At 42.5% G+C, this 27,804-nt stretch overlaps 2 protein-coding genes across 5 annotated transcripts in view; one reads left to right on the forward strand and one right to left on the reverse strand.

The window, feature by feature from the left end:
- Nucleotides 1–27,514, forward strand: tmtops2b (teleost multiple tissue opsin 2b). 3 transcript variants are annotated; one of them, XR_013130341.1, is made up of 5 exons: nt 1–679; nt 2,635–2,960; nt 3,762–3,995; nt 21,780–25,001; nt 26,128–27,514. XR_013130341.1 is itself a non-coding variant. In XM_077001897.1 (4 exons), the coding sequence occupies exons 1-4, from the start codon at nt 310–312 to the stop codon at nt 22,029–22,031; spliced, it is 1,182 nt and encodes a 393-aa protein (XP_076858012.1). In that variant the 5' UTR covers nt 1–309; the 3' UTR covers nt 22,032–27,514. The 3 variants fall into 3 exon arrangements, 1 of the variants encoding a protein (XP_076858012.1); XR_013130342.1 differs by having other exon boundaries at nt 21,780–24,074; nt 24,899–27,514; XM_077001897.1 differs by having other exon boundaries at nt 21,780–27,514.
- st6gal2a (ST6 beta-galactosamide alpha-2,6-sialyltranferase 2a) overlaps nt 17,850–27,804 on the reverse strand; it is a 39,659-nt gene continuing 29,704 nt past the window's right edge. For both annotated transcript variants that reach the window (XM_077001895.1, XM_077001896.1), the window contains exons 6-7: nt 24,524–24,698; nt 17,850–20,955 (exon numbers count right to left, since the gene is read on the reverse strand). In XM_077001895.1, coding sequence (XP_076858010.1) covers nt 20,708–20,955; nt 24,524–24,698 — 423 coding nt within the window. In that variant the 3' untranslated portion in view covers nt 17,850–20,707. The remainder of the gene's footprint in view (nt 20,956–24,523; nt 24,699–27,804) is intronic.

Consider the following 27,804-nt stretch of genomic DNA (forward strand, 5'->3'; position numbering starts at 1 on the left):
GACTTTTTAATTCTTTCAGAAAGATTGCGCAGCTATGTGTGCGCAGTTCACGCGCCTGGAACACCAGAGGTGAACGCGCACGTCGTTACAGGTTTAGAAAAAAGTCCGTTTGTATCGCCAATCAGTCAGAGACGCAAATTATGTATGAACAGGCAATCACAGACGATCTGACAGAGCGTAAAAAAGTTAAATATATTCACTTGTATGCGCTCTCCAGAAGTCCAATGTTGGAGCGCTTTATACGGCTTATTGGGATACCGGATAAGTAAATATTGGATAGTCGACGAATGAGTTAAATACAAATAAATTATGTTCTTTCAAATGAATAATTTAAATTACACATTCAACGTTAGCGAAGAGGACCCTTTCACTTTTCTGCACGAAGAATGGAACGAGAAACCAACCAAGACGCTCTCCCGAGCGGGCTTCATTGCCCTGTCCGTGTTTTTGGGTTTGATCATGACTTCAGGATTTTTGAATAATTTCATCGTCCTAGTCCTTTTCTGTAAATTCAAGACACTTCGGACACCGGTCAACATGATCCTGCTGAACATCAGCATCAGTGACATGCTGGTGTGCGCGTGCGGGACCACCCTGAGTTTGGCGTCCAGCGTCCGTGGACGGTGGCTGTTGGGAAAGGAAGGGTGCATGTGGTACGGCTTCATCAATTCCTGCTTCGGTGAGTAATCTAGATCGACGCGTCTCATTCCTCCAGCATATTTGCATATAATAATATTAACTTTATTAATCTCAATTCCTCCACCAAAGTAGCGTGCAATTCACAAGGAAGTTAAACAAGACAAAAGAGTAAAGTAAAAAGTTACAAATATATAGACTGGAATAAATATTTAGAAAAGAGCAAAGAATATGAACGAATAATTATTACACCAGCAAAGATTAGAATGAAAAATGATTGCACTTTCAAATAGGTAGCTCTCTTGAAAATATAACGTCATGGGCATGTGCCCTCTAATTACTACTAACATTTCATTTTTAAAAGCACACGGGGTAGAATGCGTTGTATGACTCAGACAAGCTTGCGAACAGGTAGGGTAGGCATTTACGCGCCAGGGAGTCCAGCATAAAAATCTCAAGCACAAATTAATTTATTTTGCTATTCATATATTGTTGGAAATGGTTTCTATCGTGTGAATCATGGACAGGTGGCATCATTAAGACACTTTAAGTTAATTAACAACCCGAGTTCTATGTTGTTTATTCAACACACTGTTTTTTTTTTTATCCTAACCCCTTCGAAGACAAGAGTTTCGCTTTGGTGATACATGATACATGAGAAGATGAAAAGGGATAACTTTTTAAAATAAATGTTTCAAAGACTTAGACATAAATTAAACTTAGACAAGTTTTTTTTTTACAAAGTTGCTGCTGTAAATGCAGTAATGGGAACCTCAAGGTTGTTATTTTAATACATATTATCGATGGAAAGAATTAATCAAGTGATTTCGAAATCCACGATTGATCTTTAAAAACTCAAATTGTCTACATGGGTTTGTTCTGTTCTTTTTCCAGTAGATTTGTGATTGATTATACGCAAACTAATGTCATATACTAAAATAATGCCATCATCATGGCTGCAACAGTTGCAGCTAGTTTTTCACTGTAAAACGATCATGGAACTCAGTTTAAGTCGTTTTTTAATCCAATTTTGAACAAATGTACCTCCCACTGACAAGGCAGCTATCTCTGCCTTTGTTTGGGGCAGCTATGAGACATGGGGGGCAAAACCAACCTTGCTACCTCAACACATGCAGCCAAACTCACCATCTTTTCAAGCTGCTGGACACAGCACTAACCACTCACCAGCAAGTATGAGCAGTCACATGTCTACGATTGGCTAGTGTTGCAGTGACTGACAGGGGCCAGAGTAATACCATCCTTCCCACCAAAAGAGGAAGATCGAGCTCTCTGAACCAGAGAATGCACAACATTGTTTTTCTTGCTGTCACTCAGAAGCACTTCAGGTCCTTTAGAGGTCTTCACTTAAACATCATTCAACAAAAAACATCAAAAACGTAATATATGGAGTGTGTTTTTTACTAATATGTCTTTAGTTAATATGAAAATAGGATATATAAATAATATGTTTCAGGAAATTAAAGTCTATTTAAGGGCAGTGCTGTGTATATGTTCAGCCTTGGCATAATGAACCCAGTGCAGTAGACCTTTGAGACACCTTTTAAGGATGCCGTCCATGAAATGGACGGGACGAGTAAGAAACGCACTTGGAGAGGACATAGGAGGTCTGGTGAGGTCGGTTTCCGAGGGCCATTGTGTGTGTGTGTGTGTGTGTGCGCGCGCTCCTTTTATTTCTGCACATGCCCGAGGATGGCAGTGACAGTCCACGGTCTTGATGCAGTGAGGACACATGCCAAGAGGCAATGTCTAAACCCTGGACTGATTTGATCATTTGTTTTCCTCCTTACAGACAAACTGATTGTCACTATTTCTCTTCAGTTTTTTCAGTGGATACGTCTATCCGTGCATGAACTTTCTGGCCCAAATTAAGGCCATCATCAAATAAATTTTTCTGACAAAACACATCTTCTTACAGCTGGTTGTCTAGAGTTTATTAAACCATCTTTTGTGCTTTCTCCCCATCTCTCCTCTCCCCAGGTATCGTATCTCTAATATCCCTGGTAATACTGTCATATGAGCGATACAGCACCTTGACAGTGTACAACCAGAAGGGTCTGGGCTACCGCAAGCCTTTGCTTGCAATAGGTGGCTCGTGGTTGTACTCTGTGATCTGGACAGTGCCCCCGCTGCTGGGCTGGAGCAGCTATGGACTCGAAGGGGCTGGCACCAGCTGCTCTGTGTCCTGGACTGCGCGCTCCCTTGAGTCTCACGCCTACGTTATCTGCCTGTTTGTCTTCTGTCTGGGACTCCCAGTGACGGTCATGGTCTACAGTTATGGGAGGCTGTTCTACGCTGTCAGACAGGTCAGGCCCAGGATGCACACCATTTGTTTTTGCTAACACAAGAGTTTTCCCCAAATACTAATTTTATAAAGATTTCAATATCTCACTTGAAGTTACAGTATTACGTAGAATTATAGAATTAGATAGTTTTTTAGTTTTAAAAAAGCTGATGAAGCACCTATGTGTGAAACATAGGTGAAACTGTTTTGATGGCATCAGGTGAATATCTATGTATTTATCCCTCATCATTAATTACACCTCATTAATTCATATGAATACAGGATTACTATGTGACTTAGACTTGTGAATCAATGAGGGACTTAGGGTTCTGGACCCATAGTATTGTTAACCTTTTAAATCCTGTAAAGCGCTTTGTGACAACATGTGTTGTGAAAAGCGCTATACAAATAAACTTTGATTTGATTTGACTTCAGTGCTACAATTGGTAATGGTCAGTCTTTTCAGGGAGCTACAATTTCATTTAGCTACTACTGAAATGTATCCTGTCTTTAGAAATGAAAGACTCAATATGACTGAACTAATTCCACATAAAACATTAACGAGTTAATCCAACCAAGTCTCAGATCCTCAGCACACAAAGTCTGGGACATTTTAATGAAGAAACTTAGAAGGGGACAGTGTCAAAATCTTAAACAACTCTTTCATCTGTATCAGTGTGACGCCTCAGTTTCGTCACAGATGGAAACACAGCCCCCTTTGAAATTATAATTCTTGGGTCAAAGGAATTACCTCTTAATCCTCGGTTCCTCCACTGCACCCCATTCGATCTTCTTTCCTCTCTTCTTGCTGTTCCACATCCAGGTCGGGAAGATTCGGAGGTCAGCAGCTCGGAGGAGGGAGATCCGCCTGTTGTTCATGGTGATCACCTCGGTGGTGTGTTACCTGCTGTGCTGGATGCCATACAGCATCGTGGCCATCATGGCCACATTCGGCCAGCATGGACTCATCTCCCCCCTGGCCAGCGTGGTACCTTCCCTCCTTGCCAAGAGCAGCACTGTCATCAACCCGGTTATATACATCCTTATGAACAAACAGGTATGAGCATCTGCTAATAAAACATACTGCACATTAAAGCCTGCTTATAATCCCACTTAGAATGCTTCTAGTTCCCACACAACCTAGTTTCAGTACATGTTATATAAGAAAATTCAGTTAGACTATGATGTTTGTGCATTCCAAATTGACTTTCCAAAGTTCCAGTGTTACCTTGGAAAGATTAAGGACTTGTGTGTGCCTTTGGTCCATTTGGAAATGCAATACACTAGAAACTCATTAGAACTTTTTGGAAGGGATGTACACATTTGCAAGTGTATCCCAAAGCACTCCCACAAAACAATGACAAATTATAATTGACCAAACAAACTTGGAAGACTTTGGAGAAATGCAATGATTAAGAGTGTTGCCACAGTTTGAATCTGTAGACCGGTGCTAAGGTCAGCACAACACACCTCTGGACATATTTTTCTGGAATGTGTCTTCGTCTAAATTGATTGCTAATTGTCCAATTTGTGTAATTTTTATTATGATCTAAACTAGTACGATCAGTTGCAAGGCTTAAAACAACGACAGAACCTTCCCTCCCAAAAATAGACAAATATTACCTAAAACAATGACAGAACCTCCCCCTCCAATCAAGACAAATACTACCTAAAACGACGACAGAAACTCCCCCTCCAATCAAGACAAATACTACCTAAAACAACAGAACCATCCCTTTCAAAAAACACAAATACTACCTAAAATGACAGAATATTCCCCCCAAATAGACAAATACTAGTGCTGGGTGGTATGACCAAAATTCTATATCACGGTATTTTTCAAAATTATATCGGTTTCACAGTATTTGCGTGATGTGTTAACTGCATTGATTACGAAAAGAATTACTGCAGTAGAGTGGTTAAGAGTACCCTATTCCACTGTTAGAAAAATGTCTCCTCCTAAGTATTACATGTAATATAGATTTGCATGGCCTCACATGATCAGTTTTCAAATGGTAAGGCAAGGCATGTTTATTTATATAGCACCTTTCATACACAACGGTAATTCAAAGTGCTTTACAAATGAAAAGAATACACAGATAAATGTAAATAAAAGACTTGATTAAAACAATAGATTTAAAAGAAATTAATCACATTTAAGAGATGGAAAAAAAAGAAAATTTGGATAAAAATATGCTAAAATAGGAAGCATGATTAAAACAATAGATTTAAAGGAAATTTAATTAATGAAGATAAAAGTGCATTTACAGAGTAAAGGTAATTAAACTGAGCTGAAGGCCTGCTCAAACATGAAGGTTTTCAGTCTGGATTTAAAAGTATCTAGTGTTGGGGCTCTTCTAATGCTCTCTGTCAACTGGTTCCATTTCTGAGCAGCGTAGTAGCTAAACGCCGCCTCTCCGTGTTTAGTTTTTACCTTAGGCTGCACTAACTGACCAGTTCCTAATGATCTGAGAGTTCTGCTCGGCTCATATTGTTGGAGCCAGTGGCGGACTTAGCAATTTGGGGGCTCAAGGCGAATTTAGCTAGGGGGCCCATCAACATTAATATGCGAGAAATAAGTTCAGGTTCACACTACACGATTTTAGGCTGGTTTTTCAGTCGCCGACTGTTTTTGTAGATCGCCGACAGAAACTTGTGGTCGGAGGCAAATCGGGGATCATTCGGCGCTCGCTCAGTGTAGTGTGAACTGCTGAAAGACGCTCGCCGAGCCGTCGCCGAGTGGTCGCCAACTCATCGCAGACGACCGGCAGATATCTAGCATGTTTAATATCTAGCATGTTTCATATCTAGCCCAGTCGGCGACTGTGAGTCAACAGCAGCGTCTAGCTTCATACAACTTTACTACAACACTGTGTTTAAGTTATTGTGACAGCACTGGAGAAATAGTGCGATTGACTATATCTATGTTCACTGCAACGGAGAGATGAAATAATTCTGGCAATTTGGGACTATGGAGTGGTTAAACGGTAAAAAAATAATAATAATAACGAAAATGTGGAGTACATGTACATTGTTTTTATCATCTTCGTGGTGTTGCTGGTTCTCGCGAGTGTTTCGTTTTCGTGTTTTTGGACGGCAGCCAGATGAGTCGGCGATTCCCCAGTCGTTTAATTCGTGAGCCCGCGTTGCCGATCAGTCATGTAGTGTGAAAGCCACAACAACTGAGAGACTCGCGATTACAGCACAACCAGTCGTGTAGTGCGAACGGCACAAAAACCTGATGACTGAAAAGTCGTGTAGTGTGAACCTGGCTTTAGCTAGACAAGGGGGCCCTACAGTGGGAGGGGCCCAAGGCAATTGCCTAGCAACGCCTCTATGCAAAGACCGCCTCTGGTTGGAGCACATCCAATAAATATACTGGTCCTGCACCATTAAGACATTTATAGTACCTTAAAGTCTATCCTGTAACATACTGGTATCCAGTGTAAGGATTTAAGGATGTGAGTGATATGCTCCCTTCTTTTACTCCTAGTGAGAACTCTGGCAGCTGCGTTTTGAATCAGTTGAAGTTGTTTGATTGTCTTTTTTGGGAGTCCAGTTGGGAGCCCATTATAGTAATCAATCCTACTAGAAATGAAGGCGTGGATGAGTTTCTCCAGTTCTGCTTTAGCCAGAAAATCTCTGATTTGGTCAGAGTCCATTAGTACACCAAGGTTACGTACTAGTTCTTTAGATTTTAGGGCTCTCGAATCTAGATAGGCAGCTAGTCTGTGTCTTTCATTGCTGTTCCCAAATAAAATAATCTCAGTTTTATCTTTATTTAACTGCAGAAAGTTGTGTTTCATCCATGGGCAGCATGGTGGCTTGGTGGTTAGCACGTTTGCCTCTCAGCACTGGGGTCTTGTTTTCAAGTCCCTATCTGAGTGGAGTTTCCATGTTCTCCCCGCGTTTGCGTGGGTTTCCTCCAGGATCTCCGGTTTCCTCCCACAGTCCAAAAACATGGAGGTTAGGTAAATTGGCAGTCCCAGACAAAAATTCTCCCTGAGTGTGTGTGTGTCTCTGTTCAATAAAAACAAGTTGTTGTCTGAGTGTGTGTGCATGAATTTGTGTGGCCAGTGGTGGATGGTGCTCTGCCACTAGGGTCTGTCCTCTCTCCCCTTCCTGCACCCCATTCAGTCCCCCAGGTGGCTGTGGATCCCGGTAGAGAGTACGCTGTGCGCAATTGGCTGCCACTTCTTGCCGGTGTGTGATTGGTTGTCTGTAACATAGCTGTGTTAACAATTGTAAAGCGCCTTGGGTATCTAGATAAGGCGCTATATAAATTGAAACATTCATTTGTTTATGTGCTCAAGGCATTTACACAGTGAGTCTAGGGGACCGTAGTCATTTGGGCAGAGAGCCATATAGATCTGAGTGTCATCTGCATAGCTGTGGTAAGATATCCCATAAGTATGCATGATTTCATCCAGAGGAATCATATATAAATTAAATAAGAGTGGCCTAAGAATTGAACCCTGGGGTACACCACAGGTCACTGGCACAGTCTCAGAAATATTACCCTCCATTTCCACAAAGAAGTTCCTTCCTTGAAGGTATGAACTGAACCATTTTAGGACAGTTCCTGAGAGTCCAACCCAGTTCTCAAGTCTATCTATGAGAATTTTGTGGTCTATGGTGTCAAAGGCAGCGCTGAGATCGAGGAGTAGTAGAACAGATGTGTTTCCTGAGTCTGTATTTAGGCGAATGTCATTGATAACCTTAATTAGTGCAGTCTCAGTACTATGATTAGGTCGGAAGCCAGACTGAAATTGGTCTAGACAGCTATTTGTGGACAGAAAGTGCATAATTAGCTTGAAAACAATTTTTTCTATTATTTTTCCAATAAATGGTAGATTAGAAATTGGTCTATAATTATTTAATAAGCTTGTATCCATAGTTTTCTTGGTTGACTCACTGTATCAATTAAACCTTCTTCATTAATAGTACTAAACTGGGACATGTTGAACATTTTGCGTGGTTTTGGAGAGAAAATCGGCTCGTTGGTGGATGTAGGCGTACAGATGGCTTGTCTGATATTGTGGATTTTAGTATTAAAACATTTTGCAAACTCATTACATCTCTCAATTGATACTAGCTCAGGGGCCAGATATGTAGGTGGGTTTATTAGTCTGTCAACCATAGTGAAAAGCACTTTGCTATTGTTAACATTATTGTTAATAATGCTAGAGAAGAAGGATTGTCTAGCTTTGCACATTATTATATTGTAATCACGCAGCCTATCTTTGAAAATCTCTTTATGTATGTGAAGGTTGGTTTTACGCCATCTGCGCTCATCCTTTCTGCATTCTCTTTTTTGGTGCTGAACTGCAGGATCATTTCTCCATGGAGCTTTCTGCTTACATTGCATGGTTTTAACTCTAACTGGTGCAATCTGATCCAAAATACTGGCAGGTTAGGAGTTGAAACTATCCAGCAGAGTATCCGCAGAGCCTGATGGTTGGCAAGGTGCAGAGCACACTTTGGTAACAAAAAGTGCAGCTGTCCTGTCCTTTATCTGTCTCTTCTTAAACCTAACCTGCCTAGCATTGCTATGGATTGAAGTCCAGATTTAAAAAATACAAAGTGATTAGACAATGCAACATCCTTAACACAGGCTGACGCGCTACGCGTTACAGTACTTTGATATGAAGGAGTTCAAATTCCTTTTTGCACTTTTTTATTAAGCAAATGTTTTGTCTTTGTTGCTTATTAAGGACATGTTAATGCATTTATATGCAGAAAATAGATTTATGTTGGTGCAATAAACAAACAGATCTGAATTCATTTAAAATGTGTTCTTATTGAGAATAATTTGTAGTGTCTTTCATATCCAATTATTTGAAGTGCGTGGTCATGTGGCCCTCCAATAATAGTGCTGAAAAAATGTTGGCCCTCTTTATCATGGAAGTTGCCCATCCCTGCCCTAGCCCGTTGTCGGTTATTGTGGTTGGTTCGGTTTTGTGTCCCAAGTCTGTGTGCTATCTGGTGCTCTTAGTGTTTTGTTCATTCGTGCCCTTGTATTTTCGTTATCTGTCGTTTGGTGAGTCTGCTCGGTTTGTTCCTGCTCGTTCTGTTTCCCTGCCTTGTTTTGTTCTTGTTTAATCATGCCCATCTACCTGTCATACTCTGACTGCCCTCCTGTTGTGACCCCTGCCTGTGACTACGACCTCGATTATGGAATGCCCTGTAATAAATCTCGCTCTTCTCAGCGTTTGTGTCTGCCTCCGTGTTCTGCATCGCGCAGATCGTTACAACAGGCTGAAATGTTAAGATCCTTTGAGATAACCACATCCAAAGTGTGACCATGGCAGTGCGTGCTTCCAGTCATATGCTGAGAAAGTTCAAAAGATTCAAGTACATCATAGAGTTCTTTGGCATAACTATCATTGGGATTATCAATATGAATGTTAACATCACCAGCAATAACAAAATGATCAAATTCAGTAGAAATAAAATATAATATATCTGTGAAACCATCAATAAAATTAGCATTGTACCTAGGAGGCCTGTAGATAGTAATATTCTTTGTACCCCTTTTAAAATTGCACCCAAATATTCAAAAGATGTGAAATCACCAAGTGGTAACTGCTTGCATTGGAAAGTATCATTAAACAGCATTGCTACACCTCCACCTTTCTTGCCAGCGCGAGAAACATTAAAAAAGTTAAAGTTTGGTGGAGCCGACTCAGTTAGCACAATATCAGCACTATATGAATTTAACCGTGTCTCTGTTAAAAGCATTGTAGGTACCATGCCTCCACAGACAAAGGAAGGGGGGTGCTCCCCCTAGGTGCATGGCCCACATCAGGACGGATGTGGAACTACGTCATCAGACGAATCCCCTTTAAAAGGGGGGATCCCCCTTTGTTCGTTCTCTCTACCTGGCTGCATCAAAGTAGCTACCTAGAGACGAAGAGCGCGCACACCTTCGGGAACAAAGCGGTATTGGTTCTGCACTCGAACCCTGTGCAGCACGCGACGCAAGAAGTAACTAGTTCGCTACTTTTATTTCTTTTGCGGAGTTCGCTAAAACCAATCGCTTCAGCTAGCCGACGATTAAGAACTGTTTGAACATTCGCGCGACGGCCGGACCTCCGCGAGTTCATCTTAACGTCGACAGCGACCACTTCCCCGGGACACCACGCAACGGACCATCGAGGGACCGCCGATTGAACGGCCACCACAGCTTCCCCTGGACGGAGCAACGCGATCCAGCGGAACCTTCTTCACGAAAGCGCACGAAGGAGTCCTCCTCAAGAGGCTACCTGGCCTACTGCGCGGGCCGCGGACTGAACAACTCAAAGTAAGACTGTGCATCTGGGCAGACTTAGAACAATATCTTGTTTTACTGTTTTCTGTGTGCTTAGATCGATGCTTTGTGAACGCTTGTTTGCAGTGGTGTTTATAATCACGTTCATGTTAAACCGTACTCTGTTTAAGGCTTAAAGAGATATTCTGTTCAAAGCTTAAATAGGTATTCTGTTTAAACTTGTTCGATTATTCACACTGATTCTTTTATTTCGTATAACTGTTAAACGTGTGTCCCACTATACGCTCGTTGGGGCTGTATAGTGACCGACGATACCGTGTCTTAGTTGGAGGAAATTTGCGTTGTTTGTGGCTGTAGTGAGAACTCGGTTTAAGTTTCGCGCCATCGAGTTTCCCTTTGTCTCAAAGATCTCCTCCCCCATACGCACGTACACACACACGCGCATCCGCGCGCACTCGAAGACACGCACGCGCATCCGCGCGCACTCGAATACACGCACGCGCATCCGCGCGCACTCGAATACACATCCACACACACACACCCGCATACCTACACACACACACACACACACACTAGCCTACCCTCCTGTCCCCTTTGTTTGCTATGCTTTTATTACTATGCTTTGTCATCAATAAATGTTTTTATGTTTAAATACTGTCGTTTGAGTCGTTGCTTCTCTGTTACAACCTGAAGCCAGAACTATTATTTGAACTGTAACCTTCAGATTTATAGTTTGTTAATCAAACAATTTGGGCTACGGGAGTTGACCACAATTAGTGGCGACCTTAGTTAAATGAGTTTATATAAAATTTGGGTAAATTTAACACGGTCTGAACTCCCACCATTTCGTGGGTAATTTTATGAGACTGATTACTAAATAAATTTGGCCAGCACCTACAGCATGAAATCAAGCCCATGAAATGTAGTTAAATCATTAATTAGATAAGACTTGTAATAGATCTGATATTTAGTAGAGCTAACTTTATAACCTGTGCATTTTGTTTCAAAGACTGTGAAATACTTCTAACATACTGTAGGTTGGATGTATTCACAGTATCTGACCTAAACTCCTTGTTCTTTCTGCTTCTGATAAGAACTGGAATGGGAGAGCTAATTGGGACACAGGGTCCATGCTTGTTTTGAAAATATGTACCGCTGATATCAACACTGTAGCAGCACAGACCCAAAAGATGTCAATTTTCCTTTATGGTGGTGGAGGGTGGGTGGAGCTCCTGCTGGTGATGAGCTCACGAGCGGAGCTGTCTATTTGGTGGATTATGAGCTTGTTTTTTGCTTTGAGGTTGTGGGGGAGATTTGTTTAATAGTTCATCAATTTGGCTGAGCTTAGCTTTTGGCTGAGTTAGCTTTTGGCCCCTTTCACTAACTCCTTGATTGGGGAAAGTGGTTGTGGTGAAGAGAGGGGTTGCTGGGTCATTAAGGCAGTAGATGACTGTGGAGGAGAAGTTGAGGTGATTTTCCGCTGTACCTGAGGACTCGCTGACAGTGAAAGCGTCAGTCTTGTCCCTACAGATACAAGCTTCTCCATGGTTTCTGGGAAGTTCAAGTGAGGTGATGATGAGGTGGAGGATGGGGTGGGGATGGAGGATGGTGTGGATTGTCTATTCGGTTGTGGTGTTTCTGGCAGCTGATACAGCACATGACTCCCATCTGATAACTCCGCATCCTCTGCGGGGGGAGGATGTTGTGTCTCTGTAGTGGCGACAGTGTCCTTGGGTGTTAATGCTGACGTTTCTTCACCAGTTGAAACAGAGAATTTACACAGAGAGAAAATAAAGTTTTCTGACAGGAGATGGACACCCCTCTTGTTAGTCTGTAGTCCATCTCGATTGAAGAATTCTCTCTTCCCAAAAAACAGATGTTGTCAATGAAGTTCAGTCCATTAGACCTGCAGGTTTTCTGCAGCCAAACATTTAATGCCAGTAGCCTTGAGAACATATTGCAGCCCCCTGTAGGCACAGGGCCACTGATGAATACCTGGATGTTGAATTTCAGCAGTGTGGAAAAAAGATCAATAAAGTCCCCTTTCAACACCTCAGACTCCTCTTTTCTTATGTCGTTCTTTCCAACATGAATAATGATCCGTTTCATTGTTCTGTATTCAGCCAATAATGTTGGAAGCTTCCCATTCAGTTCAGAAACTGTGAGGTTTGGCTCACACCGAGCTAATAGTTTCTGATTGTTTTTCATGCTGTGAATAGAGTCATCCCCCAAAACAATGGTGTCTGCTGTGGCTACGGCCTGGAGCCTGGTGGCTCTTCTAGGATGTTCTGAATGGTTGAATCTTCTGGGTTATGTTGACTGTTATTGGGAAAGTCATTGAGGTCTTGCAGTGGCTCAAATCTGTTTTGCAAATGCAGTGACTGGAACTGATTTCCTCTGTGTCTATGCTGTGATCTCTCAGCAACAACTTTAGCATTAGCATTTGCTGGATGTACTATGTTAGCCGGAGCATGTCGTTTGGGTTTAGTTCCAACCCGAACCCATTGCTGGTTTTGCCCATATCTTTCAGCTGTACTCACGTTTTGGACTCTGTCCACATGTCCAGCCAGTCCAGCTCCACCGCTCGCTGCTCCGCCAAACTCTCTGCCCACTGTCCGCCAGCATCATTCCCACACACAGATCGTCCTCGAACAGCACTGAGATGCCATTCTTTAAACTCTGATAACACGGTCCGAAAGTTTGTTTCTAAAATGGTCATAGAATGCTATATGATTCATTCACTACTTTAGTGCTACTGAACCGCATGCTGCGCTGTTACGAGTGCTGGAAGACGAGTCCCCCAGAACACAACACAGAGTATTTATGGGTTAACGGGAGTGCGGATGGACAGTCCTGACCACCGTAAAGTATAGATGCACACCGGTTACACTTTGAATAGAAGATATAATTTAAGAAGACGACGTAATCCACAAAGCCATGTAGTTCGCCTGAATGCAGAATTTTGCCCTTAGCCCCACGATGCAGTTACTGACAGCCCTCCGATTTTATGCCACAGGTGGGTTTCTGCAGACTGTTCATGATGCCCACAGATTAAGCAAAGCTGACGTATCTAAATGTATGCATGTTGTTACTAAAGCATCGCTTCTCCTTATATATATATATATATATATATATATATATATATATATATATATATATATATATATATATATATATATATTGCTGCATTTCCTAGGACTTTGCTATACATTTCCTAGGACTAGGGATGCATTACATGAAACTAAAATTGGTTTTCATGCAATTGTAAACATCCGTGTGGAGTTGTTGGTGCAGTGGACATCACTCTGATCCCCATACACACTCCCAGCCTACAGCTACATCTGCTGTAAAGGCTTCTCTGCTTTGAATATACAAGTAATATACAACCACCTAGGCCTCTTTACGGACATTGTGGCCAAGTGGCCTGGGAGTACTCAAGACTCCTTCATCTGGGCCAATTCTGGAGTGTGTCAGATGGCTAGGGACGGTGCATTTGATGGTGGACATGCACAAGCTGACAGTGGGTATCCACTCTGAAGCTATATACACCTGTATCAAATCCCCTGGTATCCCTTCAGTAGCTGTGGGGCCCAGTATCCCCAGTGCCTTCTCCTCCTCAACAGTAAGGGAACTTGTGGACATTTGACCTCCACCAGTCTTAACCCTTTTCCTTTCTTAGTTCTCTCCCCTTATTTTTGACTTGACTACAGTTTTTTGTTTTGTTTTTTTTTCTGAATTTGAGGCACTTCCTCGAGCTATTGAAAACAGCAGGCTATACTTTTGTTTTTGGCTGAGTTCACTCGACAGAAAGTTTCATTTTCTCTGATTGTTTACCATTTTAAATAAATAAAACACGTTTTAAATAACGTGTGAAAGGTTAATTGTGTGCCCTATTTATAGCCTTGATAAAAGCCTACGATCGGTCAGAATTGCAAAGGTAATAATTTATGTTCTACTCATTTTTTTCTCATACTTGAAATTTCAACACTTATTAGTTGTTAGTTTTTATGATTGTCATTTTGCCAACGATACCTTTGCAGCATAATAATGAAAAACTATGCAAATCGGTGGTTCGGTTTTCGACTAGCGGAGCATTTCCAGTGCAGCTGCAGAGGCGGAGTATACTAAGAACTACTTAGAACTTGTTCATAAATTTGGAGACTACGAAGGCTTTTGGGAAACACTCGTAAATTTGGCATTCTTAAAGTTACGTCGTTCTTAAAGTTGTTCGTAACTTTCTAAGATTGTTCGTTATCGGGAAACCCACCCCTGTTCAGTTATGTTCAGTTAAATGTATTCAGTTTAGTAGATATACACGACTTTTAGCCCAGTGCGGCTTATACAATATTTAACATTTTTTTAAAAACATTGTAGGTGCAGCTTATATTGAGGTAAATGTAAATGTGCCATATTTTGTCAATTGTGATTTTTACACCGCAATCGAAATTTGTCCTCCGCTTTTAACTGTATGATGATTTCCGCCCGCTGTGGTGACGCTAGCTAGCGTTAGCATACCACCACTAGCTAGCGTTAGCGTACCACCTAATTACCACCACGTAATTAACTGCAATAAAGAAAAAAAATTGAGATGACAGTACAGCTTTAGACACGTAATAAACAATAACATCTGTACTAGATAACTTCTTAAGCAAAATAAGGTTCCACAGATCCATGTTCCTCGGGAGCGGAATATAGGGTTGCCACCTAGGTCTGACAAAAAACAAGGACACACTGTCATACGCGAACGTAAATGTTGACGGGGGGGGGGGGGGGGGGGGGGGGGGGGGGGGCGAATGTAAAATGTTACCGGGGCGGGTGTAAAATGGACACAACGAGAAAAAAGATGGATTTTAAGTGTGCAGAAACAGTCTAAATAGTCTTTTTAACTAACTTAGTGAAAACTGGGACATTAAATGAATTTTATTATTTTTTTGCCGGGACCGAATATTAAAAAGAAGGAAAACCGGGACAGCGACGTGAAAACCAGGACAGTCCCGGTAAAATCGGGATAGGTGGCAACCCTAGAGGAATATGTAAACAACGCGCACAAGGGCATCAAAGGAATGAATCGAAACAAGCAGTTATAATCAGTGTTGCGAATAACGGTAACGGCATCATTTTGTCAGTAACGGGATAATATAATTACTTTTCCTGTCGTTACAACGCCGTTAACGTTACTGGTCATTAAAAGCGGTGCGTTACTATATACTGATATACTAACAGTAATGCCAGCGGACCGCTGCCCACGCTACTGAGGAGTAACAGATCTCGATAGGTCACAGTTCTTGGTGTAACACTTATTTAACTTAACAAGCCAGTAAGCGATTGGCTAAGGCAGCATTATGGTAGCCCATCAGAGCCAGTGTTTTTACATGTGGGCCGAAGCATGCCAGTGACACGACAGAATCGGAGAAGAGGCAGAAATGGCGAGTCAGGAGTAAGCAGAAGAAAAATTAGCATTTTCAAGGTGGCGATATAAACATTATTTAAGAAAATACTTGAAGATCCCGAATGTCTACCAGACTGGGTATTTGATTTATTTAATTAAGAATAGAGGTTTTATTGTTAAGTTTACTTCTGTTGTGAACAAACCAGTTCTCAGGTTGAGAGAATTTAATTTAATTTGATAGATGTAAATGCACTTTATATAGTGTAACTGTTTACTTTTGCTTTTATTTTTTACAAAGATTTGGGATTTTAAAGGATTTTATCCTGCACTCGTCTGTGGATGTGCAATAAATATCAAAGGTTAAACACCTTTCTGAGCTACTCATTTCAACTGACTGTAAAAACTGCTTTTTTAAAAAAATTCTTATTCATTGGCATATAACTTTTTTTTTACTGTAATGCAAATAGTTACTTTCCCTGGTAACGAGTTACTTTTATTATAGAGTAATTCTATAATTACAACAAGTAGTGAGTAACTATAACTAATTACTTTTTTAAAGTAACGTTCCCAACACTGGTTATAATTCAGCGCAATACCAGTTTCAATTGACAGTAAAATTGACCAATCATATCTGCCGTCTTAGTGGGCGGGCTTAAATGTATGATGATTTCCACCCGCTGTGGCGACGCTAGCTAGCGTTAGCATACCACCGCTAGCTAGTTTCAATTCATTCCTTTGAGGCCCTCGTGCGCGTTGTTTACATATTCCGCTCCCGAGGAACCTGGATCTGTGACAACCTCCCCCCCAAATCAAGACAAATACTACCTAAAACAATGACAGAACCTCCCCTCCAAATCAAGACAAATACTACCTAAAACAATGACAGAACCTCCCCCCAAATAAATACAAATACTACCTAAAACAACGACAGAACCTCCCCCCAAATAAAGACAAATACTACCTAAAACAATGACAAAACCCACCACAAAAAAAGACAAATACTACTTAAAGCAACGACAAAACATCCCCCAAATCAAGACAAATACTACCTAAAACAATGACAGAACCTCCCCCTCCCCAATAAAGACAAATACTAAATGTCCAGTGGTGTACAGTAACAAAGTAAATGTAATTCGCTACTGTACTTAATTAAATTGTTTTATTTTTTTTTTATTTACTCAAGTATTTTCCTTTTTTGTAACTTTTACTCCACTACATTTGAAAGTAAAATATCTTACTTTTTACTTCACTACATTATGTGAAAGCTGTTGTTACTTCAGGCTTCTTGTGTTCAACAAAGTAACGTCAAAATTATCATTGAATACATGGTTAGTTAGCTAGCTAGCTAAGTATGCTATTGCTATTACTCAACTGAAAACTGCCTTAGCAACGCACTCGGCATATAGCTAACTAGCTAGATAGTTATTTGCTTTACCATAGTTCATAGCATTTGGAGCTTCCAGGCAGCTAAAAGCATTGATATTGTAAAATAATAAATATTTGAACATAACACTTTGTTAGAAAACAAATTCTATTTAGCATGGTGCTAAAACAGTTAGCAGGTAGCTGCTAGTTGATATTTTGTCTTAAAGTTTGTGCTTTTGTATATGCTATAGTATTCTGCAATAACTAAATTATTCTGTATCCTCTTTATTATGATGTAGTAAAATACAGGAAATTGTTTATTTTATTAATCAAATAGAAGGAGATTGATATCTGGATGTGCAATTGCAAATATATCTTTAACTAAAATATTCCTTGTTCACAAGAAGTTACTTCATAGCCATTTGGTGCTACCAAATAGAATCTACATGCCTTCTGTGTTGTCGGCTTATGATAATTTTAATAAACAAACAAAAACTCCCTAACACTATAAACATAGAATTAATAATATTAAAATATTTGTGTACAAAGTGTTGAGCCTGTCCACATAAATTAGTTGATTATGCAAGAGTCATGGTATAACAGAATCTTAAAGCTTTATTGATGGAGCCTAACTGATGGACCGTTACTTTCATTACTTAAAGTACAAAAGTATTGGCCTTCAAATGTACTTAACTCAAGTAGAACTCTAAAGGGAGGACTTCTACTTGCACTGGAGTAATGTTTTACATTGGGTATACTTTTACTCAAGTATGTGGTTTGTGTACTTCGTCCACCACTATCCCAAATACCTAGAATGTGCCCCTATGGACATCAAATATAGCTTCAGTGGTTTCCATGGCTTCAATGACATTTTATTTGAGTCCCAGTAAAAGCACAACTTTAATATTTTTTATTTACATGTAAGAAAATGATTAACAAATAATACACAAGGTAATTTAAAACCAGATTCAAGTCTTTCCATGAAGTCTGCATTACCAATGAAGAAAGAAGTGCTAATAATAGCATCCAATGGCTCTTGAAAGTGAACTGGTGTAAAATTGCAGATATCTACAGTCTTCAGATCAGGCTCCAAATATACACGACATTTACCAGATCAAATGTAAAAAAAAATGCTCTGTGGTAGTGTTTGTGGTGTGTGTGTGTGTGAGTGTGTGAGAGAGAGAGGACATTCTTGTTTAGAATACAGAACCAAAAGCAAAAAATGTACTTCACATGTATGTAATAAACTGGATAGGTGATAGGTAAATAGAGACAGATACCGAGAGAGAGAGAGGGAGAGGGGGGGGGGGGGGGGGGGGGGAGAGAAGAGAACCCTAGTAGAGATGCACAGCACCACAGATCCAGCATCAGACACACACTGGCCCTTACTGCCTGCCAAAATTACTGCTTTACATCAAAGGAAGTTAAACTTAGAAGAAAGTTCACTTCTCCATAGCTTAGTCATTATCATGGACTGAAGTTTGTTAACCACAAAGAATTCAGAAGCCCCAATACTTAGCATGCCATGTCCACTTTGGTTTCTAACAATTATGTAGACTGTAGATTAAAAAAAGTAAAAAACTGAAGTAGTCGCATCATCACACCAGCAAATCAGTCAGTGGCTTACAGGAAGTAAAGAAACAGCCAGCTGACCTCCAGGGAAGCCCAGCAAAATGCACCTCAATCTCCATCTTACAGGAAAAATACATTAGAGAGGGTGAGAGAAAGAGAAAGAGAGAGAGAGAGAGAGAGAGAGAGAGAGAGAGAGAGAGAGAGAGAGAGAGAGAGAGAGAGAAAGAAAACACACCAAGTGGACACCCACACACTCTTCTGAACACTGAAAAAGACCATCAATCGCTGGTCAGCAGGAAGGCTCACATACACACAGCACGAAAGGGGAAGAGACAGAGAACAGGTGTGTGTTAAGACCCAGAGCTGGTTTGCATGTATGTGAGTTCACATCAGCTGTGTCATTACTCCCAAGCCCATGAATTGGATGCACACTGAATCAGGGGGCTTTCTGCTCCTTTAAAGACCTGCTAACTGACATAACTGCCATTACACTACATTCATCCAACAGTAATTTGACCCCAGTGGCACAGCAAAAGGCTACAGCTCCACTCCCATCTCCATAATAATGGAGAACACCACCCTTCCATGCAACACCATAAACGTTCATCTGCCCAACTGCCAACATTGCAAAACGTTACTCAGCAGAGCAGCTTTCTCTATGTACACAGAAGTTTATAAATCCAAGTCTACGAGGTGACCTTGAGAAAGATGATGTGAGTGTTTAAATGAAGAGAGAGGCCATGCTTCAGAGACTAGTGTACACCTGAGAATAAAACTTGGGAATTGTAGTAACTGGTATTAGATGTTTTCCGATTGTAATTCACATCCTCCAGTACATACTCATATTAGCATACAAGTCTTTTCACTTACAAATAAGTGGCAAATACTGAAACAATGTACATACACTGAAAGACTTCAATCAATAAAAAAAAAAAAAAACGTTGTAACAAAAAACCCCGCCATTTACACGTTAGATAAAACACAAGTTAAATGCAAAAATCTAGAAGTCAGTTCAAATAAAACGTTTCCAAATCCAACGTAGGAAACACTGTTGTCATCATTCGCTTTTAAGTACGCCAGCACGTGGAGCGCGTGAGGGCCGCACAGGACAAGTAGGCCACAGTGCTTTACACATTAAACAAGAAAAACCACCACAACACTGGCTATGCTGCCTTTTAAAAGTAATACAGTTTGAGAAGTTATTATTTTGAACTGCAGTGTGACAGCCCCCCATGGCCATGTCCAACAAACCATCAACTTCACCTCTCAGAGCAGGTGAGGGTCCCTTAAAGTGAGGGTCCCTTAAAGTGAGGGTCCCTTAAAGTGCAGAATGAAATGGGGGGAGGGGGGGGGGGTTCCCTCGACTACCTGCTGCTTAACAGCCAGGACTTTGAAATGGCAACTGGTACTTAAATTTTACTGATCGTGCAACTTTGAGAAAGGTGTCACAGGTCCGACGGCAGTCTAGGAAGAACACTATTACCACGGTGTTCGTGCACAGCTATGAAAACTGCACCACAGCAGACAACAGAATCCACGTCCCCACACAATACAATCAAGAGACCTGATCAATTATTCAAGACAAATATGATTACTGGTAAAATGTACACCTATTTAAAAAATGTGAAATGTAATAAAACGAGATGTTTAAAAAATCGTCTAAATCATTACGTACTGGATGCGTAATCCAGTCTGGTCACATTCAGTGTAGATGAACTTTTAAATTGTTTCGCGATTCATAACCAAAGTTTCTCTGCTTCACCGCAGACGTGATCTTCAACACAGATGTGATTTTTCAGAAGCTTACGTGTCGCGCCCCATATCCCACGCCTTTTTTTTAGCTAGGCCTTCACAAACATCGTGAACATCCTCAGCGTGGTAAGATGAAGGCTAACCACAGCCAAATCACCAGGGTACGAAACAAAAACAAAACAGCAGCTTCCCCACTACAACCCTATTGCTACCTAATGACGTCTAATCACACACGGCTCAGAAAACGCAACTTTTCGAGACTGTCCTTAAGAGCAGAGTTTCGTCTGATCCGCATTCCTCCCCTCAGAGTGGCGGCTCTGTAGTGTTGAGGACGAACTCGGCTCTACGCTGTCCCCAAGACACCACGGGTCACGATTATTGCACCCTCCTCTCCAGGGGGTGGAGGTGTCGGGTTCAGAGGTCAGTGTTCACAGTGGACGGCACCAAAACCAGGGAGCGTGACCTTTCCCTTGCGCTTCAGGTCGCTCTCGGAGCCGGAGTTGACGCGCTGGACGAGCATCTTCTCGTAGAGCAGGGGGTGGTAGGCACCCAGGGTGCAGGCGGCGTCGTAGTAGCGCTCGTGGTAGTGGCACAGGTCCGTCTGCCGCAGAGACGGGATATACTCGTACACATGGACCTCCTCGCATAATGACATCATCAGCACGATTCCTGGAACACACGTGCAAAGTCTTAGCTAGCCAGTGTACTGCAGAATTACAAACAGTGAATCCTCCTTCATAAACTCCACATTCTTAAAAAGAAGGGGACCCACTGCACATGTTTAATACAGATTGTGTTGTCTGTAACAGAAACGAAACTGACTCTAAAACTGTAAATCAAGGCTATTAGTTCTTTGTTGATGACCAGGGCAGCTTTTATCTCGTCCTGACACCAGAAAACATCAAATGCCGATCACAATATAACTTTAACAGCAACATGCAGGACGCAAAAATCACCATTATGCTTTTCATTGTTTTCAGGTTGTTTGACATCTTTACTGAAAAGCACCACAATTTAAATTTTTGAAATTAAAAAATGAAATGCTGAATGCATCAGAAGTGAATGCAGTCCACCTTGAGGCCACTTCAAAAAAATGTATGCCTCAGTGAAATGCACTCATTACAGTGAACATGGGGAAACTGCATTTAAACGGTAACTTGTGGAAGATGTAGAGTCAAAGAACCATTGAACTGATTTAAAGTCACTTGTTCTCTTAATAGAAAAAGGATGTGTGAGAATTTGTATTTAATGAATGAAGTGCTGAATTTGCATCTGAACTGAATGCAAACTACCAAAGCACTACGCTTTTGCATTTCTGTGGTTGCATTTTGGTTCTCTCTACATAACCCTGTATACATCTGCACTCCCTTAAACCTGAGGGAGCTCTGAACATCTCATCTCAAGCTCTTATAGAAGACGCAGTATTAAAGTAAAAACCCCATTTCAGCCTTTTCTTTTCCACATCTCTCTCTCTCTCTCTCTCTCTCCTCTAGTTCTATAAATGTTTCTTGATCCTGTTCCGCTGTGAGCCGAGGTCCATGGAGAACGAGCTCTCCTGTGCACACTCCAAAATCGCCCTCACCCAGCTCGACCACAAGCTGCCCGGCGGTGCCGTGACCAGCCTGGCAAGCCCGTGTGCCCATCTGCAGGAACCAGGAGAGTGCACACCACCCGGGGAGGGAGTGGACCCCCGGGATGACCCGTCCCTACAGGGACCTGGGCAGGAGCGACCTGCTCAGGTGTAAACTCACCTTACATCTGGTGGGACTGCTCCGCCCACAACTGCTCCCTCCCCCCAACACAACTCCACCTCTTTTGTCTCCCAGTTCTTGGTTTGTGTGTGAAAGTGCAGTTGTGGTTTTACAGAACCCAATGAAAAGGACCACTGTCAGTCTTTGAAAGACATGCGTGTGTAATGTAGAGTCGTCTAGTGTATTGGGAGGTGTGGGTTAGGGCCGTTACTATTTTGACTTGCTTGTGATCATCACGAACTCTTGCTGTTGTAGTAGTCTAACAGTGCCTTTGTGATACGACCCTGTAGTGCCACCTGTTCTAAAGGAGTTGTGTGTGTACATCTGAGCAGGAGTGTACATGCATGAGGTCATCCCGTTAAATCAGCAAATGACTCAAATCTAGGGTCATCAAGTCAATAAGTGTTGTACATTGTTCTTTGGTTGTGTCAAGTGGATGTAATTTAGGAGTGATCCAAATATGCTGAAATCTGTGAGAAATGCTGTTCTTTAAGAATTAGCACAGCATGCTTGTAAAGCAAAGGCCTGGTGTTCGGCTTTCAGTTAATTCTGCTCATGCTAAGTGACTGTTTGCCTGGTCTTAATTAGCATTCTCTGGTGCGTGTGTGCTGTAACTTTGTTGTGAGATAATTGTGAGGTGGCGTAGATCAGGCATTGAAGCTGTTAAGAGTGTGGTAGTCATTACTGTGCTGTGGGGTTCTAAACAGTAGCAGATGATACCTAGAAACTACAAAGTTCTATGACCCAATCCTAAAGAATCTGGATCTGGTGAAACAAAACTTAGAAAGGGGATCCACTGCTAACTACAGCATTTAACCTCATTAGGAGCTGCTACAAGTGTTGAAACGTAGACACTACAGGACTGGGGAAGCTGCATTCTACACAGAAATTCCAGCAGGTGCTGCAATCTCAGAGGACCTGTAGCCCTCTGGATGGACATGTAGAGAAATCAAATCCTCAGCCACAGGGAGCCAGACTACGTGTCCTACAGGAGGGAAGGAAGTGAAGTGATCCTGCATGTGCTGAGGCTGGACAGCCAATCACGCCTGAACAGCCAATCACGCCTGGACAGCCAATCACACTTGTTTGCCTCAGTTCTACCAAGAAAGCAGTATAGATCAGTGCAGAACCCAATTCATCCTCTTCATTGAAGACTAGTCCAAACCTCAATGGTCTTTGTTATTGTTACTGACATGTACCAGTTCCATATGTGATATGCTATTATTATATATTAATCATTTTCATGGTAAAGTTGCACTTAGTGGGGTTTTCTGGTCATGAAAGCTTGCCAAGGGCTGATTAATATGATACCAGGTTATTACATAAAAATGCATGTCGCAGTGAGTCATGAAGATAAAAAATATGCATCTCAGCTTCACAGCAGATGTATAATAGACTAAATGAGCCTCACAGTTGAGCCTCAAGGCTTAATTGCTTCTCCTCATGAGCTCTAGAATGTCTTAAGCATCTCTGGATGGGGTTCATGTGCCAAAGCACATTCAAGGCCATTTGTGAATTTGGAATGAAAATGGAATGGAACGCACGCACGCACACCTACTTCAAAGTTTTTAATCAATTCAACAGGCAATCAGCCACAGGCACAATAACATTACACTTATTCTGGCTGGATTTTGCCACAGTGACTCTGGCTTTAATCGGGATGCAGTGTGGAGTCTGGCTTCAGGCAGAGCTACCACAGAGATCACAGCACACTGAAGGATCTCACATGTTCCATATTACATACAGTCATTCAGAGAAGCTGAACTTTATTTATCCCTGCAGGGAAATTCACTTATTAAAGCAGGAGCATGTGAGGTAACAGAAATTAAAGAAACAGAACAGAAACAATTAGAATAAAGAACATAATGTCTTTATAGGTACTGAACAGCGAGGATCATTCATTATGTTGAATGTATAAGTACTGAAGAGTGAGTACTGCACTACTGACTGAATCCTGGATAGTGAGAGTTGGAGGAATGTGCTCTTGAAGAGGTCCGGATGACATATTGGCTCCTGCACATCTATGAAGATCTCCAGGTTATTACATTTACCTTGTCCTCTGCCTTTATGTGAAGTGTGATCTGTGGGTGATGCACGCTTTCTTACAGGTTTTACGTTCAAGCTCCTCCATGTGTACCCTCTCCAGGGCCGTTGTACAATGTTTTTCAGTAGCAGAATGCGACAAGGTCAGAGAAGAACACCCTGAAGCATCTGGGCTGAGCCTTTAAGGTCTGGTTCATCCTCCGTTATCTCTCTCCTCCCTCCCCTCCCACCCTAGTTCCGCCTCTATACCGTGGAGCAGAGACTCTGAAGATCAAGCCGACTCATCTTTAAGACATCTCCAACTCCGCACTAGACCAAACTCTGCAGTCTGGCCTCCATGTCTCACCCACAAGTTTACATTCCGCCTACCCAGACCAGGGAATGTGCAGCACACGGTAACCTGTGTGGATGTGTGTGTGCGTATGCTCGTGAGGCCATCTTACCGATGAACCCAGAAGAAGGAGGGTTGGGTTGGATGTTCTCCGCGGTGTTGCCCTGGATGACGTCCCACAGTTGCCAGGTGGACTTGGGGTGCAGGATGTAGAATGGCTGCCTGGGATTCCGTTTCCTGTGCTCCACGTAGGGTGTGAACAGGTTGTAGTCGGGGCTCTTGTACCACTGCGCACACACACGGACGTCAGCAGCCTGGTTAGCAACTCCATCTCTCCAAACGCAGATCAGCACACGCGCACGAACACACAGCCTCACGTGCGAGTGCACGTGCGCTGCCAGACACGAGCCCCGAGCGTCTACGCACTTCTCTAATGATGATGTACATGAACACGTGAACTGAAAATAACAAAGGTTCTCTTCGGCAGACCGGACTGTTGGCATGCCGATGGCTGCCTTGTCATATAGCGTTAAGAGATTACTGCTCTGCCACGCCGTCCCTGGGAGGAGGTCACCCTGATGAGCCCATCGGCAAGTTTAAAGCTCCTTTCAACTTTGTGTCACACTAATTACAAGATTACTTTAATAGTAAAGATATGCATTGGACTAAGCATTTATCAACATATTACAAATATATATGCATTATTACAAGTTAATAGGAGTTAAATGCACCTAAATGCAGTTGCTGCTTTTGTAGAACTTAAACAATTCAGCAATTTAAGCAAACCTAGTGACCACGAATCTGACGTTAGTACCAGGTGTGTGACAGCAGGCCGGATCAGTGTGGCTTAGCTGTGCGTTTGAGCATGAGAGTCTGCACACGAGTCTCTTCCATATGACAAGTGCCCACTATAATAAATATATGACAAAACACTGTTCCAACACGCAGCGTCTGCTAATCCCTGTGGAGAGAAGGACCACTGCATTCCATCAAACACCTGCTCAATTTTCCACAACCACCATATCCATCAGATGCTCAATCACCGGACACTCACAGAGAAATGGCTGCTGGAATACCACAGACAACAACCTGCAGCACAGATATTACCAGGGCCCAGTCAACACCCTGCAGCACAGAGATTACCAGGGCCCAATTAACTTGTAATAATGCATATATATTTGTAATAATATATTGATAAATGCTTAGTCCAATGCAGACAATGTCCTGCAGCACAGAGATGACCAGGGCCTAGTCAACGTCCTGCAGCACAGAGATGACCAGGGCCCAGTCAACACCCTGCAGCACAGAGATGACCAGGGCCCAGTCAACACCCTGCAGCACAGAATGAATGAATGAATGAATGTTCGATTTATATAGTGCCTTTCCAGATTCCCAAGGCGCTTTACAATTTAACACAGGTACAAGTCACAGACAATCAATCACACACACACCGGCGAGAAGCGGCAGCCAATTGCGCACAGCGTACTCTCTACCGGAAGCCACAGCCCCCTGGGGGACTGAATGGGGTGCAGGAAGGGGAGAGAGGACAGACCCTAGTGGCAAAGCACCATCCACCACTGGGCATACAAGCACACACACACACGCACGCACACAGACACAGACACTACTTTTTATTGAACATAGAGACACAGACACACACTCAGGGAGAATTTTTTGTTGACTGCCAATTTACCTAACCTCCATGTTTTTGGACAGAGATGACCAGGGCCTAGTCAACATCCTGAAGCACAGAGATGACCAGGGCCTAGTCAACATCCTGAAGCACAGAGATGACCAGAGCCCAGACAACGTCCTGCAGCACAGAGATTACCAGGGCCTAGTCAACGTCCTGCAGCACAGAGATTACCAGGGCCCAGACAGTGTCCTGCAGCACAGAGATTACCAGGGCCTAGTAAACATCCTGCAGCACAGAGATTACCAGGGCCTAGTCAACATCCTGCAGCAGATATTACCAGGGCCCAGTCAACACCCTGCAGCACAGAGATTATCAGGGCCCAGTCAACACCCTGCAGCACAGAGATTACCAGGGCCCAATTAACTTGTAATAATGCATATATATTTGTAATAATATATTGATAAATGCTTAGCCCAATGCAGACAATGTCCTGCAGCACAGAGATGACCAGGGCCTAGTCAACGTTCTGCAGCACAGAGATTACCAGGGCCCAGTCAACACCCTGCAGCACAGAGATTACCAGGGCCCAGTCAACACCCTGCAGCACAGAGATTACCAGGGCCTAGTCAACATCCTGCAGCACAGAGATTACCAGGGCCCAGACAACATCCTGCAGCACAGAGATTACCAGGGCCTAGTCAACGTCCTGCAGCAGATATTACCAGGGCCCAGTCAACACCCTGCAGCACAGAGATTATCAGGGCCCAGTCAACACCCTGCAGCACAGAGATTACCAGGTCCCAATTAACTTGTAATAATGCATATATATTTGTAATAATATATTGATAAATGCTTAGCCCAATGCAGACAATGTCCTGCAGCACAGAGATGACCAGGGCCTAGTCAACGTTCTGCAGCACAGAAATTACCAGGGCCCAGTCAACACCCTGCAGCACAGAGATTACCAGGGCCCAGACAACGTCCTGCAGCACAGAGATTACCAGGGCCCAGACAACGTCCTGCAGCACAGAGATTACCAGGGCCCAGACAACGTCCTGCAGCACAGAGATTACCAGGGCCCAGACAACATCCTGCAGCACAGAGATTACCAGGGCCCAGTCAACACCCTGCAGCACAGAGATTACCAGGGCCCAGTCAACGCCCTGAAGCACAGGGATGACCAGGGCCCAGTCAATGTCCTGCAGCACAGATATTACCAGGGCCTAGTCAACGTCCTGCAGCAGAGATTACCAGGACCCAAACAAAGTCCTGCAGCACAGATATTACCACGGCCCAGTCAACATCCTGCAGCACAGAGATTACCAGTTCTGCATGAACTATTAAGCACTCAGTGGACCTGGAGCTGCAGCTGAACAGCTATCTCTAAACAGTATTAGTTCCTCCTTTAATCACTATTTACTTTTGGGTGTCGTTTTGTACATTTATGTTAATAAAAATTGTGAGCATTGCTTTGCCTGTAATATGTACACTTGTATACAATCCTTTTCAGAACAGATTAACGTAGATTTTCAAATATTGACAATTGTGTTCACAGAAGCAGGGCAGAAACAGCTACTATGTAAATAACCTTAATAATCAAATATATTTTTAACAAACAAAAACCACAAATTCAGTGTGATGAGCGTAGCTGAGACAGAAGCACTCGTGTGCATGGGAGGACTGCACAATTAAGACTGCAGCTGCTCTGTTCAAATGAGTTGCCATGACACCTGGGGACCAATAGTCTCTAGTGTCCA

This window comes from Brachyhypopomus gauderio, chromosome 4 (genome assembly GCF_052324685.1).
Source record: "Brachyhypopomus gauderio isolate BG-103 chromosome 4, BGAUD_0.2, whole genome shotgun sequence".
Lineage (NCBI taxonomy): Eukaryota > Metazoa > Chordata > Actinopteri > Gymnotiformes > Hypopomidae > Brachyhypopomus > Brachyhypopomus gauderio.

What these genes read in the sequence shown, in the direction of transcription:
- tmtops2b (XM_077001897.1), top strand. Translation starts at nt 310, where the DNA reads ATGTTCTTTCAAATGAATAATTTAAATTACACATTCAACGTTAGCGAA. An exon ending in CTTCATCAATTCCTGCTTCG is followed by an intron (nt 680 to 2,634) that starts GTGAGTAATCTA and finishes TCCTCTCCCCAG; the next exon opens with GTATCGTATCTCTAATATCC. An exon ending in TGTTCTACGCTGTCAGACAG is followed by an intron (nt 2,961 to 3,761) that starts GTCAGGCCCAGG and finishes TTCCACATCCAG; the next exon opens with GTCGGGAAGATTCGGAGGTC.